Source organism: Schistocerca nitens, chromosome 1 (genome assembly GCF_023898315.1).
Source record: "Schistocerca nitens isolate TAMUIC-IGC-003100 chromosome 1, iqSchNite1.1, whole genome shotgun sequence".
Lineage (NCBI taxonomy): Eukaryota > Metazoa > Arthropoda > Insecta > Orthoptera > Acrididae > Schistocerca > Schistocerca nitens.
The window spans coordinates 793,746,066-793,762,477 of record NC_064614.1 but is presented as its reverse complement, the minus strand read 5'-3'; the positions used below and the strand labels follow the sequence as shown (position 1 = coordinate 793,762,477).

The following is a 16,412-nucleotide window of genomic DNA, read 5'->3' as shown; positions in this document are numbered from 1 at the left end:
TTTTCAAGGCACATAACCACCTAACATGATGATTCAGTGCACGATGATTCAACTGAACCTAACATTGTCGGTTTATGCAACCGGCAATGTTATAGCTGTCCTTCATAAACCCCGCGCGATGTTTTCGCATTGTCTCGCTCGATACGCGGAAATTGTTAATACCAGGTGATCAAAAAGTCAGTATAAATTTGAAAAGTGAATAAATCACGGAATAATGTAGATAGAGAGGTACAAATTGACACACACGCTTGGAATGACATGCGGTTTTATTAGAACCAAAAAAATACAAAAGTTCAAAAAATGTCCGACAGATAACGCTTCATCTAATCAGAATAACAATAATTAGCATAACAAAGTAAGACAAAGCAAAGATGCTCAATATCTCCACCATCATTCCTCAACAATAGCTGTAGTCGAGGAATAATGTTGTGAACAGCACTGTAAAGCATGTCCGGGGTTATGGAGAGGCATTGGCGTCGGATGTTGTCTTTCAGCATCTCTGGAGATGTCGATCGATCACTATACACTTGCCACTTCAGGTAACCCCAAAGCCAATAATCGCACGGACTGAGGTCTGGGGACCTGGGAGGCCAAACATGACGAAAGTGGTGGCTGAGCACACGATCATCACCAAACGACGTGCGCAAGAGATCTTTCACGCGTCTAGCAGTATGGGGAGGTTCTAATAAAACCCCATGTCATTCCAAGCATGTGTGTCAATTTTTACCTCTCTATCTACATTATTCCGTGGTTTATTACGTTTTCAAATTTATACTGACTTTTTGATCACCTGGTACTACAGAAAGAGTAAACAGGACCTTTTTGTACGAAATTTAATGTACTTAAATTTTTGTACTGGGATGCGTTTTCGATAGGGGCCACAGTTTTCGAGTTTCTTCGCGCGTCGAAAGCTTCAGACACGTCTGCCAAAAAATTTAGATTTTGTGTTTATTACTGTTTGTCGAATTAAATTTCCTGTTTTATCATCCACATCAAACTCTCCCACCACTCCTTCAAAAAACTTTTAGCAGTCCGTATGTATCACACAAATCATGGGCATGTAGCACAAAGAAATGACTGTGACGAATAACCAGTCGAATATGAGAACGAATGAGCATTTGAGGCAAGTTAAAACTGTGCCTCACCGGGACTCTTACCCGAATTTCTGTGTTTTTCACGCAATGCGCTGTCGATTGTGTAACCAGAGGACGTCCAGGACCGACCAAAATCTTTAGTTTGTCCCTTGCTCCTCACCAAACCTTCCAAACCCCACTGAAGCTCTCGCAATACTGTAGAACTAGAATGCACAGGAGAGAAGACGTTGGACGACATTCGATTCCACCACAGTCTCAGGCATATTACTGAAACAACACAGTTCTTTTGCTCTTTAGAGGAATATACACTAAGACAGATATTTTAGGTTATCTCAAATCTTTTTATTACCCCTTGTAACCGCGTAATTTACGTACCAAAATTTCTAGAGTTGTCTGTATCTTCTGCAGCACACCCAACATAAGCGCAGATGTTCTAGGTAAGCAGTTGGCATCGCACGCTCTCAAACTCGTTTCCAGATGTAGATAACAATTCAGAAAGCAGTACGGACGGTCCACTCACCACATCCTGCTCCGTGTTCTGCTTAGGGCTTTCAGACCGGTCACTGTCGTGCCGCACGCAATCAGGGAGGAAATTAATGTGTACTCCAGTGGCCACAGAAGAGAAAGTGTAATCAGGATGACTAAGTGACATATGTGGTAACTCCTAAAACATAAACTGTGTTGCCTAATGGGAGACAGTCTTGACACGAAAGAACGATGGAAGAGCGACATGTTAGTTGTTAATTTCTCGCTGATGTCAGTATCATTAGTCACTTGGTACCGGCTTAGTTGGTTAAGCTGGAAGCCGGCCGTGGAGTAGTGTAAAGGAATCGTCCTTCCCTTTGCTAGAAAATATTTAGGAAAACCACAGACTACACTGGTCCATCTCCATAGCTGAGTGATCAGCTCGTCTCACTGCCATATAGATGACCTGGGTTCAAATCCCAGAAAGGACAGGGATTTTTCGTTGATGGGAGAACTGGAAAGAGATACATTCATCTTCGTGGATGCCAGTTGAGGAACTAGTGGCTCAAAGGTCTAGCTACTCGACGACGACCGGAAGAGCGATGTGATGAGCCGATGCTCCTCCGTACCGCATCCGAATGACGCCAAATGGCAGAGGATGGGTACTGAGTGGTCACGTGGGCCTGATCGCAGAGTTACGAATTAGTTACAGAATACACGGCTGGCCATAAAACTTTAGCAATTAAAGAAATTTTACTTCTTGCGTTCTGTAGGTGATTTGGAAGCAAAATTTAGTACGCAGAGCTGCCATCTGTGGCACCATCGACAGTTCTTACCCAGACAGGCATCCACTCAAACCTACAGACAGGTGCGTCATTCCATGTTGTTTCAACTCAGTCCTAGATTTCATCAATCTTATTCACTGGAGAGTTCTGGCGTGCTAGTCTTACGGAGTGAGAGACTGGAGAACAAGCTGGCCAGGGCAACCATCGAACACATTCTGTATCAAGGTAGGCCAGGACAGCATTGGAAAAGTGTTGTCTTGCATTATCTTGTCGAAAAACAGCGTCACAGAGACCACGAAAATAGTGCACAGCCACCGGCCTTGTTGTTGTTGTTGTGGCCTGGTTTGGTGCAGCTCTCCATGCTACTCTATCATAAGCAAGCTTCTTCATCTACGAGTAGCTACTGCAACCTACATCCTTCTGAATCTGTTTACTGCTTTCATGGCGTGGTCTCCCCCTGCGATTTTTCCTCTCCGCGCTTCCCTCCAATACTTAATTGATGATCCCTTGATGCGTCAGAACGTGTCCCTTCTTCTAGCTAAGTTGTGCCAAAAATTCCTCTTCTCCCCATTTCTATTCAGTACCTCCTCATTAGTTATGTGATCTACCCATCTAATCTTCAGCATTCTTCTGTAGCGCCACATTTCGAAAGCTTCTATTCTCTTCTTGTCTAAACTATTCATCGTCCATGTTTCACTTCCATACATGGCTACACTCCATACGAATACTTTCAGAAAAGACTTTCTCACACTTAAATCTATACTCGATGTTAACAAATTTCTCTTCTTCAGAAACGCTTTCCTTGACACTGCCAGTCTACATTTTATATCCTCTCTACTCCGACCATCATCAGTTATTTTGCTCCCCAATAGCAGAACTCATTTACGACTTTAAGTGTCTCATTTCCTAATCTAATTCCCTCAGCATCACCTGATTTAATTCGACTACATTCCATTATTGTCGTTTTGCTTTTGTTGATGTTCATCTTGTATCCTCCTTTGAGGACACTGTCCATTTCGTTCAACTGCTCTTGCAGGTCCTTTGCTGTCTCTGACAGAATTACAATGTCATCGGCAAACCTCCAAGTTTTTATTTCTTCTTCTTGGATTTTAATTCCTACTCCAATTTTTTCTTTTGTTTCCTTTGTTCAATATACAGTTTGAATAACATCGGAGATAGGGTTGTAGCCTGTCTCACTCCCTTCTCAACCCCTCGACTCTTATAACTGCCATCTGACACCATGAATCCTTCAGGGCTGTCTATATATCCGTAACAGTACGAGGGGTTGGAGATCTCTTCCAAACAGCATGTTGCAAGGCATCCCACATATGCTCAATAATGTTCATATCGGAGGAATCTGGTGGCCAGCGGAAGTGTTAACCTCAGAAGAGTGTTCTTGGAGCCATTCTGTAGCAATCTTTGACGTGCGGGATGTCGCATTGTCCTGCTGGAATTTCTCAAGTCCGTCGGAAAGAACAATGGACATGAATGGATGCTGGTGAACAGACAGGACACGAGTGGGCCTTCGGCTCCGAAAGCCCATATCGATGATGTTTAGTTAAATAGTTCGCACGCTGACATTTGTTGATGGCCCATCATTGAAATCTGCAGCAGTTTGCGTAAAGGTTGCGCTTCTGTCACGTTGAACGTCGTCGTTGATCCCGTTCTTGGAGGATCTTTTTCCGGCCGCAGCCACGTCGGAGATTTAAATTTTCTGCCGGATTCCTAATATTCACGGTACCCCCGTGAAAAGGTCGTACGGGAAAATCCCCACTTCATCATTATCTCGGGGATGTTGTGCCCCATCGTGCCGACTATAACACCTGATCAAAGTCAGTGAGCTCAGCTCTTGATAACCTACCACTGTAGTAGCAGTAACCGATCTAAAAACTGTTTCGGACAATTGTTACCTTATATAGGCGTTGCAGACCGCAGCGCCGTATTCTGCCTGTTTACATAAATCTGTATTTAAATATGCATGCCTATACCAGTTTCTTTGGCGATTCAGTGCATTTTCCCATGTACATGCAATTCGAGCTTTTGCTCCATATATAATGACCCAGTCGTTGATGGGACGTTGAACCCTTACGTCCTTGTACGTTCCAGCGCTGAAAATAAAAATAAACTGCTGGATGAATAAGCTCTTTCTCCTTCACCAACGGAAATATACACCGCCCATGATTGGTTAAAAATTGGCGTCAAGTAGTCCAGCAGTATTATTCGAGTGCTGTTTCCACGCCCAAACGCAAGCACATGGAAGTTGGTGGAAATGTCAGTTCCTATCTTACAGTACCACCCGGAATTTCACCAAGAAAGATTTTATTCTGTTTGACCCCAGTGGATGAGGACTACATTCATGTATCACTGTGATATCACACCAAAATGATGTAAAAAAATAATCGCGAACGACTTTGTGGAAACCCGAACATGGAACATAGGTAGCGTATAGGTTTTGTAATACATAAAGAAAAGGTGAAGCTTTCTCTTCGTAAGCGCTTAACGATAGTACAGGAGCACTTAGCAACTACCAACTTGCAATACCGTTACGTTAACAAAATCGGAGATTCATGTAGAAGTGAGAATCTCACATACACGCAGGTACCGTAGCACGTGCACGTTGTTACGTGACCGAGTGAGGGTGCAGCCAGAAAGCAGGACAGCGCGCCGCGACTGTTTAGCGGTCTAGGTTCGGGCTCGGGTTCACGCCGTGGCGCTATGTGGAACGGGTTTCGGGGCTACGAGGTGTCTCTGCGGTCGACCTCTGGCTCTTAGCGTGGAAACCGGCCTTACCTGGGCGAGACTTAATCTCCGGCCAACATTTCGGCCGCATGTACTAAAGCAGTTCCTCGCGCACGCCACAAGCTAATTTCTTCTATATTCCTTTGGCTGTCGAAAGCGGCTACGCCGCGCTGTCTAGGGCGCCATGCCACGATTCGCGCGACTCCCCCGTCGGAGTTTCGAGTCCTCCTTCGGGCATGGGTGTGTGCGTTGTCCTCAGCGTAAGTTAGTTTAAGTTAGATTAAGTAGTGCGTAAGACTAGAGACGATGACCGGAGCAGTTTGGTCCCACAGGAACTTACCACTAATTTCCAATTTGTCTGTCGAACATACTCCGCCACCTTTGGCAAACAGTTTATCACAACGACAAGGTTCCCGAGATAAAAGTGAAATAGTTAGGGAAAAAGTAACTTCTGTGGCTACCTTTCCGGTGCCGGTAAATTCAATTTCATAATCAGTTGTCCACCGAACCTACAACTTGTACAGAAATCAGACTCCAGATAGAGTCTCGAACATTGATATGGAAGGGAAGCAGTAGTTGAAAAGGAAGTGAGAGAGGGTTGCAGCGGCTCTCTATGTTATTTAATGGGTATAACAAGCAAGCAGTAAAAGAAATCAAGGAGAAATTAGAATCGAAGTTCAAGGAGAGGAAATAGAAATTTTGAAGTTTACTGTGACACTGTAAAGCAGTCAAAGATGGGACCACATTTGGGTGAGCAGTTGAAAGTAATGAATAGTGTCTTGAAAAGAAGTTACAACATGAATATCAAAAAAAGTAAAACAAGGGTAGCGGAATGTAATCAGATTACATGCTAATAGAATTAGATTAGGAAATGAGGAACTCAAAGTAGTTGATGAGTTTCGATTTTTGGGCAGCAATTTAAGTTCAAATGGTTCAAATGGTTCTGAGCACTATGGGACTTAACATCTGTGGTCATCAGTCCCCTAGAACGTAGAACTACTTAAAACTAACTAACCTAAGGACATCACACATCCATGCCCGAGGCAGGATTCGAACCTGCGACCGTAGCAGTCGCGCGGTTCCGGACTGCGCGCCTAGAACCGCTAGACCACCGCGGCCGGCGCAATTTAAGTGACGAAAACTTAAGTAGAGAAGATATAAAATGCAGAATAACAGTAGCAGGAAAAGCATTACTAAAAATGAGAAGTTTCTTAACATCGAAAATAATCTTAAATGTTAGGAAGTCCTTTCTGATGCTATTTTTCTCGATTGCAGCCTTGTACAGAAGTGAAACGTGGACGATAAACAGCACGAAGAGAACAGAAGCTTTCGAAATATGGTGCTACAGAAGATTGCTGAAGATTAGATAGGTAGATTGAATAACTAATGAAGAAATACTGAATCGAATTGGTGAATAAAACAAATTTGTGGAACAGCTTGATTGAAACAGGAGGTCGGATGATAAGACATATCCTGATGTATCAAGATATCGTCAATTTGGTAAGGGAAGGAAGCTTAGGGGAGAGGGTGGACGAAAATCATAAGGGAGACCAAGGCTCGAGTAAAGTAAGAAGGTTCAAATGGGTGCAGGTTGCAGTATTTATGCAGAGATGAAGAGATTTGCACATGACAAACTAGGGTGGAGATCTGCATCACACCAGACCGTAACAACAATATCTGCTGGAACGTAACTATCGATACCGACAAGTCATTCCTATGGTAACCAAATACAGTCAACTTCTCTACTATTACTTTCAACAAGTTCATGCAAAAGCCCAAGGAGGGCAGTCTACACACAGAAACGATCAAATTATGTTTGTAATTTCGTTTCTTTATTTTAAATTAATTATGACAGGATTTGTTGTGAACCTTTAAACATGTAATTCTTGTATTCTTGTATTCGACTACACTAGTCAATATAGCATATCTCACTTAAGAAGTATATGACTGCTTGTTAATGATGTAATGGGCGGGCTCACAATATATATTCTCGAGTAATGGTTTGTTCTTCAGCTGACTTTGCCGTGCTCTTATGAATACTGCTACACCCACCACCACCAACCGCAATCGCGGGTGTAACATGGTACTTTCTTATTATCGTAGCTTTTATTTTAGATGTTTTTTGGCCGTAGTACCATCTCTTTGTACAGAAATCCCTCTGAATATGTATCACTATTGTATTGCATTCTTATGGCGTGTAGGTCTAAATTATAGATCGAAACATCTATTGCTATAGAGAGCGTTTTACTGAATCTTTCTGGTCACTTAGTTCGTAGTAAAACAAAAAAAAATATTTTCTATAATTCCCTGGGCATTCATAGAACACATTCTTCCTCAGCTCTGTGTGTACTGCATGTATATCTATATTGTGCGGATGACTGACATTTCACTAAAATCCCTCTGGCTATATGCTGTCTGCGCCTTGAGAAAGGCCGCTACAAAACGACCAATACGTTGATTTTAGTATTTTATGCTTTACACGTGTGTGATAGTACACCTAGGATAATTTTAATGAAGCTGACTACAGCTGCAAAGGCCTACTTTACGATATGACGGCACTGGAGATGTGCTCCAGTGTGGTGTTATGTTACTGTGTATGCTGACCATTAAATTTGTTGTCCTAAAAGTATAACATTTAACTAAATTTTACTTGTTGCGCGTGTACAATATAGTAGCATGAATACGTAATTAAATTAGTATGTAGTTTGGGAGTGTGGAGGATGTGAAATTTAGTACACAGAGCTGCCACCTACACAGTAGAATATGTTCTAGAAACAGACTTAGTAGGAATCAAACAAAACAAAACAATAAAATAATTTCTTCACGTAAGGGTCCACAGGCTTAATGTATCGTCTAAATCATGGAACCATTTTAACCACCATAGGCTATCAGTTTTATTTCTTTAAAGTAGCATACAGAAAAATTACATTTCGCGCCAGATTCTGTCTTAGCCATTTCCAAATGTATTGTATTGGTCACGTGTACGTCACATTTGAAAATAAAACAAAAAATATGTGTGACATACACGTCATCAATAGAAGTACATTTTAAAATGGTGTAAGGCCGAAAATGACCAGTAATATATTTCTTGTGCCAGGTGTTTTAAAGTTATAAAACTGACAGTCTATGGCGGTTAAAATGGTTCACTCATTTAATTAATAATAAAACACAGAAATGTGAAATTCCAGAGCGAAAATATCACCAAAAAAATAACATTAAACATGCAAAGACAATGCTCGGATATCCAACCGAATGAGGTCTCCTGCTGGGGTGATACTTCCGTATTCGATTCGCAGGGAAGAGCCTGACCACTGTATATGTGCAAGAAATATCTTCTTGATATCTTAGCAACACTGTTAACATATGACGATAGCGACGAGCTACTTCATAGAAATATTGTACCAGCAAGACTATCAGAACTGGCTGCATATCCGTTAATTTGTTTCGTACCTACAATGCAAAGAAAACATGGGGATTTACGATGGTAGTTTGATCGTATGCGAATTTACACCATCGGTCAGTGTCACCATACTACGAACGGAATAATCTGTCACATTCCCGAACATCATGAGACACTATCGAGAGATTCAAAATTTAACCCAGAACACTAAAGCACAGTCTAGTGATCCGGAGAACAGTACACTACCTCAACACCTTCCTTTTTTCATCAACTTCTGGGACCTAAATTTCTTTCAGACAGAATGCTACTGCAGCAGCGTAGATACGTGACGTTAACTACGCTACAGTGATAGGGGGCGTAGGGCTTCAAGTACCGAACTTACATTCTACAAAATCGGGTTTCATTTCCCGTCCCGTCATACAGATATAGTCTTTGGCTGTTTCTCTTATATTCGGGGACAATTCTTTTCAAATGAGCGCGGCCAGTAGTCCTGTCCGAGCTTGCGCTCCGACTTCAAAAACATTGTCATTGTCAGCGCATTAAAATACCCGCCCGGATAGCCGTGTGCTTTAAACTGCCGCTTCCGGGATAGGGAGGAGCGCCAGCTTCGGATCGATTCACCCGGCGGTGTGCTGGCCAGCCTGGATGTGGCTGACAGGCGATTCCCCACAACTAGGTAAATACTGGGCTGGTACCGAAGTCCTGCCTCAGTTACACGATTCGCAAACATTTCGAAAAGCGTTCGCACACTTTGACATGGGTAACACCATATGCAGACACTTATGGTTCACAGATGCCCTCACGGGTGGTAACAGGATGGCGACAAGAAGGGCATCCGGCCACTACTTAAATTGATCATGCCAAATCCTTTAATAACCACGCCGACCGTGCATAGATTCGGGACAAAGGCAGAATATTAAAATCTAATCTTCCGTCCTTTCGGCAAATGTATCGGACAAACGAGTATGACGCACACTCGACCTGATGTCCACAGAGATAAAATGTTAAGATGCTGATCCCAGAAGCGGGACTCGTCTGAGAACACGATGTTGTGCGGCTCCTGCGTCATGTGTTGCCATTGGTCGCACCACTGTTGATAAAATGTCCTGTAGCTTGGTAGGCACAGTTCAGTGAAGAGTCCGATATTCAAAGTAGTGTATTCTGAGAGATACTCATTAAAGAAACTATTGAAATCAAATTAGCGTATAATAAAGAAGGTTCTCGTGAAGCTGAAGAAAGGGTGATACAATCCTGGATTATGGGAAGGCATTCGATATAGTTCCGCACTGCCATTTATAGAACAAAATAAGAGGTTACCGAATATCTGATCAGATTTATGATTCTACTCAGAATTATCTTCCAGGTGTTGCTTCACGGAACACAATCTACAGATGTAATGAATATTCAGGAATACTTCAATAAAGTGTGGTAGAGCTGTTACTGTTGGCAACATACATTAATTATCTAATGGACTGACCCTGAATATAAATAAATGTAGCGTATTATGCATAAAAAAGTGAGGAAATTCAGTATCTTTCGACTAAACTATTGAAGACAAATCGCTGCAAATCGTAACTAACGTAAAATGTCTAAGGGTAACCATCGGGAGCGACCTGAAGTGGGACGACCAATAAAATGAATAGTAGAAAAATCAGATGCCAGGCTGAGATTCATTGACAGAAGTAATCTACCCATGAGAGTGCCCAACAACACACTTGTTACACCGATTCTTTAGTATTGCTCATCAGTATTGGACCCTTGTGACGCTGGATTAAAAGAAGAGTTAAAGGATATCGAACGAAGAACGGCGCCTTTCATTATAAAATCGTTCAGTAAGAGCGGGATCTTTACGGAGCTGATCAACAAATTGCAGTAGTAGACGCTACAAGAAGGGCGTTATGTATGACGGAGTTTCCTGTTGGAATTCCGAGAGCGACTGTTCCAAGAAAAATGGGGTAACACATTACTTCCTCACACATACGACTCGCGAAACGATAACGAGGAGAGAATGAGAGCGTGTACGTGTTTCTCAATGCCGTTCGCGGTTGGAACAGGGAGAAGGGGGGGGGGGGGGGGGGGGGTAATTTGGTACCAGCCAATGCGAAGTGTAAATATAGAGACACAGGGTTTTAACGTCCCTACATTGACTGCGAGGCCATTAGAGAAGGGATGCGAGCCCGGGCAGGGAAGGATGGTACGAGGGGTCGTTCAACATGTAATGCAACGCGGACACATTCTAGGTGATCGACGGATCACAAGCAGAGACCTCGCTGCACAACTGTACCTCTGTTGGTGGTGCTGACACTCTCGTCCACCAGTTGGGGTTCTCAGAGGTGTGTCTCAGCTGGGTTCCGTCCGACCTAACAGAAGACCACGAAGAGTAACGAAGGCCCATCTGTTTGGAATTGCTTGTGCGTCACGAGGCTGACCGTGACTTTTTTTTTCGAACATTTTCAAAGGCGATGAAACACGGTTTCGTCACATCGATCCGGAAACTAAATGGCAATCCATGGAGTGGCGGCAGACCACCTCTTCTCCGAAGAAAAAGTTCAAAGCCGCACCCTCAGCTGGTGAAATCATTGCGACGGTCTTCTGGAACTCTGAAGGGATTATTCTATTTGATGTCCTCCGTCATGGTGCAACAATCAACTCTGAAGTGTTTTGTGCTGCCTTCAGGAAATTGAAGAAACGACTTCAGCGTTTTCATTGCCACATAAATGTGAACGAACTTCTCCTGCTCCATGGCAACACAAGACCTCACATAAGTCTGCGCACGCTAGAGGAGCTCACAAAATTTCGTTCTACTGTTCTTCCTCATCTCCTGATCTCGCATCTGCCGAGTTCCAACTGTTTGGCCCAAGGAAGGATGCACTCCGCGGGAAACACTACTTGGATGATGTGGAGATTGTTGATGATACAAGACGCTGGCTCCGACGTCGACAAGTAGAGTGGTACCAGGCGGGCATAGAGGCCCTCCCAGTAAGGCGGCGTAAGGGCGTCGCATAGGCAGATTGTGATGAAAAATCTGCTTTCAGAGAGAGAAATGTTTTGCATTGCTTATTGAGCGCCCCTCGTTCTTTGTTGTCAGCAGAAAAATTCATTTACTTACATTAATATTGCACTCCCCATCTTAATGTCTGCTTTACTTCTCTATTAGATTTATAGCGTTATCGGCGCATTTAAATTGAATCTGAGCTGCGCTGTCCACCGCTGGAGTGCGCGCTACTCAACATTAAAGTGTCTTAAAAGACAAACAACAGAAAGTTTAATTACCTGAATATGTGATTCGTAAAAACGATGACCAGCCGCTGACTATATAGTTTTAATTTCCATTTAGTACAATTTGAAAGAAGAATGAAATAATAGACGGTATTTATTCGTTGTTGGTGCTTCATTTAAGAAAAAAGATGCACATACCTTCAACGCACAACTCTTTTCACAACGTCAGGACAATGTTTGACACTAGTAGATTTCTTTTGGCCGGGAATGCCGTCTTTCCTGGCTTTTATGTCCTCCTTACTTTATTTGTCATTTGCTATTTTTCTTCCAAGCTAGCAGAATTCCTTCACTTGATCATGGTCACCAATAGCGCCAATCTCATTTCTGCTGTTCGAAAGTTCTTTCGTATTTCTTCCGTTTACTGTCAGCCCATATTCTGCACGTATTAAATTGTTTACTGTGTTCAACATGTCCTGTAATTCTTCCTCGTTTTCACTGAGAATAGCCATGTCCTCTGCGTATGTTATCGCTGATATACTTTCACTCTGAATTTTAATCCCACTCTTGCCATTTTCTTTTAACTTCCTCACTGCTTCTTCGATATATAGCTTGAAAAGTATTGGCGAAATCAATCTGAGCACTTAGTTCTAAGTCTTCAATTTTTTATTTTATCTTTTGGTTTTAAAGTATAACTCTTTAAATACAGATATATGATTTTCAGTCAGCGTAATTGCCTACTTCATGCGATTTTAGAAGCGGAGGGTAATTGGCCGGACTTACGAATTGTAGGCATGAAACCAGGCGTTACGACTACAATAATTAGACTGCATAAACACCTAAAAGTGTAATGTAGTACTGAACTAGAACGGAATTTACAGATGTGTCTAACTGGAAATTACTGTTCAGAGTATCCACAGTTCGCTATGTACCAGCTATCCATCATCAATTGTAATCATTATCTTGCACACCTTAGTTCATGTGACCAATTAGTTGTATGTTGTTTGCTTGCTTCTCCCATCATGATTTCGTTTCCGGCAGGTTTAGTGTACTTCAGTTAATTGTGGACTGAAGCTGCGGCATTCAGAATAAAGCTCAAAACATGGTACTGCATATGTTTACCTGTTTGTATTTTTTTTTTCAAGTATTGTGAGTTTTCGAGATATTTATTTCTTATATTCATCTCTCAGGCAGAAAACAATGTGAGCCACATACGATGCATACATGTCGAACGCATCAAAGCCACTGCAACAAAAAGACTTCAGTGTTAACATATACTTTTTTTAAAAAGGTACGATAATTTATATTACCTGTAACTATATATCTCGGCTGACTGGTTGCTCCTTCTGTTCCAGCGGCTACAACGGTCAACAGACGTGCATCACATACGACGCCGTCAACCAGGCGTACCTGCAGGCTAGGAAGCGCATCAGTAAGTACCAGTTCAGTGCTGGCTGTTTCGTGTTTCTCTTTTACGTGTACAGCTACAACTACTTTACAATGTAACGCCACATTCCAATTGTACTTTGCATTAGGTTGTAACTATAATCGCCTATACGTGGAAATAGTGCAGCGAAAATAAGTATGAAGAATAGGCAACAAGAAATTTGTGATTGCTGTTGACATCACTCTGGATACTCTGTGAAGCATGGCCACGTGGGAAAGCATGATTTTTAGTCACTTGTTTTATTAGTAGTGTACTGTCCAGCATTATATAAGCCAACAAATCCAAGCATACATGGCCAAAATAAATAATCAAAGAAACTAATTATTTAAATAAAAACCGGTTTTTAATGTACCACGTTTTTAAATCGAACTAAAAACTATAAAATACTTTCTCCTAGCCCCAAACAAATTCCTAACTCCATACAAATAATTCTGAAAATTTGTGAATTTTGAAAAGCAATGAAAATATTTATAAGCTTTAAAATGAAAACCGTGGGGCGCATGCAACAGATAACAGTAGGGATGTGAGCTATTCGTCACACGCTTCCATTACTAAATCCTCTGCAATATATGTTATAGTGGAGATGGTGTAAGAAGGACCCTGACGGCTCATAGCAGCAGTGTTATATATATATATATATATATATATATATATATATATATATGTGTGTGTGTGTGTGTGTGTGTGTGTGTGTGTGTGTGTGTCAGTTTTCTTATTCATGTCTTTCTCTTCTTCAAAAGTTCTGTCGCATCCTCGGTACCAGAAATGGGACACCTGTTCTATTAATGTGTTACTCATGATTGTCTTGTCTCCCTTGTGAAGTATTTTCCTAGAAAACGTCAGTGTTTCAATTTTTGTTATTGATATCTTCAGGTTATAATTTAGGCTTATACTGTTTAATGTATGTACCGCTACATATAATTTACCTTCACTATCCTGTATGGTTACCTAGTCGTCGGCAAAAAGCATCGTACTTAGAATTTTATCCGTCCCAACGGTCGGGAGAGAGGTGTGCGAACCATGTGCCCCTCCACACCGCATCCCGTGATGTCATTGGCCATCGGGCGCAAGTGGCCTGTCTGAGGCCAGAACGCAGAACTTTGCCTTACTTCCCCAATAAATTATTCTATACCCCTTACCCTTAAGTGCTCCTCCAATTTCGAATCGTTTCCTGGTATTACCGGTACACATTTAAAGGAAGTGTTAGGATCCACATGTTTCTCAGTGTCCTTGTAATCGGAAACGATAACGTTCTTTCTCTTTTATATTTCAATATCTTGAATTTATCCTCAGTTAAAAAGAGTTGACATATATTACGAAAAAACAAAAATACTGTCGTAAGTCGTTCCGTATTTATTTACGACAGCGAAGGTACTTTCTTTTTAACGACAGCGTCTTTAACGATAGCGTCCTCAGCGAACAATGTGGTATGCTGCTGGTCCAATTGTAAGTGATAAATGGAATTGGAAATTTATGGTATGGTCTTATGGGACCAAACTTCTGAGGTCATCGGTCCCTAAGCTTCCGCACTACGCTAAGGACAACCCACACACCCATGTCCGAACCTCCGATGGGGGAAGCCGCGCGGACCGTGACAAGACGCCTCAGAACGTGAGGCTAATGGTAAATGGTTTATTTATATTGAAGACATTGGCCTTTGTAGGCTTCTTTGGGAAACACCCAGCATGAAGCACTTGACAGCTAATGGCATGAGTGTCGATCGTCGAATGACGTTCTTAGTAGTAAGCAGTTGCTATTCGACGGTCCCAATATGGTGTTCCATTTCCCTTTACTTGATTGCTATTGGTGCATAGTTGACGGTATTGATTCCATTAGTCTCTCATTAAGGTATAATGTAAGGCTGTCGTATCGTTGTTTCGATTACGCGTGACCCACAGCATGGCACTTACCGCTACGCTAAATCGCTAGTCCCTCACAAAGTATTACTTATTTACCACATGTAAAGGCATTTCTGTGATTACTTTCGCTTTGGAAACAGTTACATGATCCACCAAATAGCAAGAGCTGCTGGCTTTGTGCAACACCTCACAATTTTATATGTATACAGTCATTTAGCTAAGATTAAGATGGTATTCGTTTTTCGGAGAAGGTCGTAGACGCATGGTTGACGACATGTGGAAGGTTGGGTTTGACCGTGGGTCGCGAACGGATAGCCAATTGGTAAGGCGACCGCTCGCGATAAGCGGGGAATCCGGGCTCTAGTCCCGGTCGGTACAAATTTTTGCTGCCGTCATTCCATTCTACAGTCGATGGTTGTCCTTACTCGCAAATGCGAATGCATTTAACGTAAAAATCGTTTAATTCCGTCGAGAAAATTTAGCAATGATTCTCGTAATTCACAAGAGAAATGAATAAAAGAATCGTATATTGAGTCTACATATTGGCAACAAAGACCACCTAGCACTTACACCCAGCGAAGCGTTACAGAAGTTTCCAATGTACACTATCTGTTCAAAAGTATCCAATAACCCCTATGTAACAGTGAACTGACTGCTAGCTGTCACGAAGGCGAACTCACCACGTAAAAGGAGGCGGGGAGTGAGGTGCCAGTAGAGAAGTGCTAACAGAGAACGGGTCAGCCGGGAGAACTCGGCGACTACCAACGTGGCCTCGTCATTGGGTGTCGCCTGACTGGAAAAACCATCGGAGACATTTCAACCCTCCTGAAGATGCCCAAGTCGACTGTTGATGACGTCATTGTAAAGTGTAATCGCGAAGAAACCCACGGGCAAACCAAGAGCAGGCACACGTCATGCACTGACGGACAGAGACAGTCGAGCATCGCGGAGGTTGGATGTAAAACACCACTTTAAATCAACGGAAGCAATCACTCGTGAGTAGCAAAGTGCTACCAGAAATCGAGCTAGCACAGTGACTGTGAGTAGGGGGTTAAGAAGAATGGGGTACAATGGTCGAACAGCTATCCATAAGCCACACAGTTGTGAAGTCATTGCTGAGCGACGCTTGAGATGGTGTAACCAGCGACGCCACTGGACTGTGGGTGACTGGAAACGAGTGATCTGGAGTGACGAATCACGCTATACACTATGGCAATCCGCTGGAACGGTTTCGGTTTGGCTAATGCGTGCAGAACGTTGTCTGCCACTATGTACGGCGCTAGCAATGAGGTACGGAGGAGGCGGTTTTACGATATCGGGGTGTTTCTCGAGGTTGTGGTATGGTAACCTCATTGCACTTAAGAAAACACTAGATGCGGAAACATATGAAAACATTTTACAGCAATG

General features: G+C 42.5%; 1 protein-coding gene across 1 annotated transcript in view; it reads left to right on the top strand.

Annotated features, from left to right (window-relative positions):
- LOC126262357 (peroxidase-like) overlaps window positions 1-16,412 on the top strand; it is a 291,332-nt gene that overhangs the window by 121,578 nt on the left and 153,342 nt on the right. Inside the window, exon 3 of the mRNA XM_049958941.1 lies at window positions 13,055-13,131. Coding sequence (XP_049814898.1) covers window positions 13,055-13,131 — 77 coding nt within the window. The remainder of the gene's footprint in view (window positions 1-13,054; window positions 13,132-16,412) is intronic.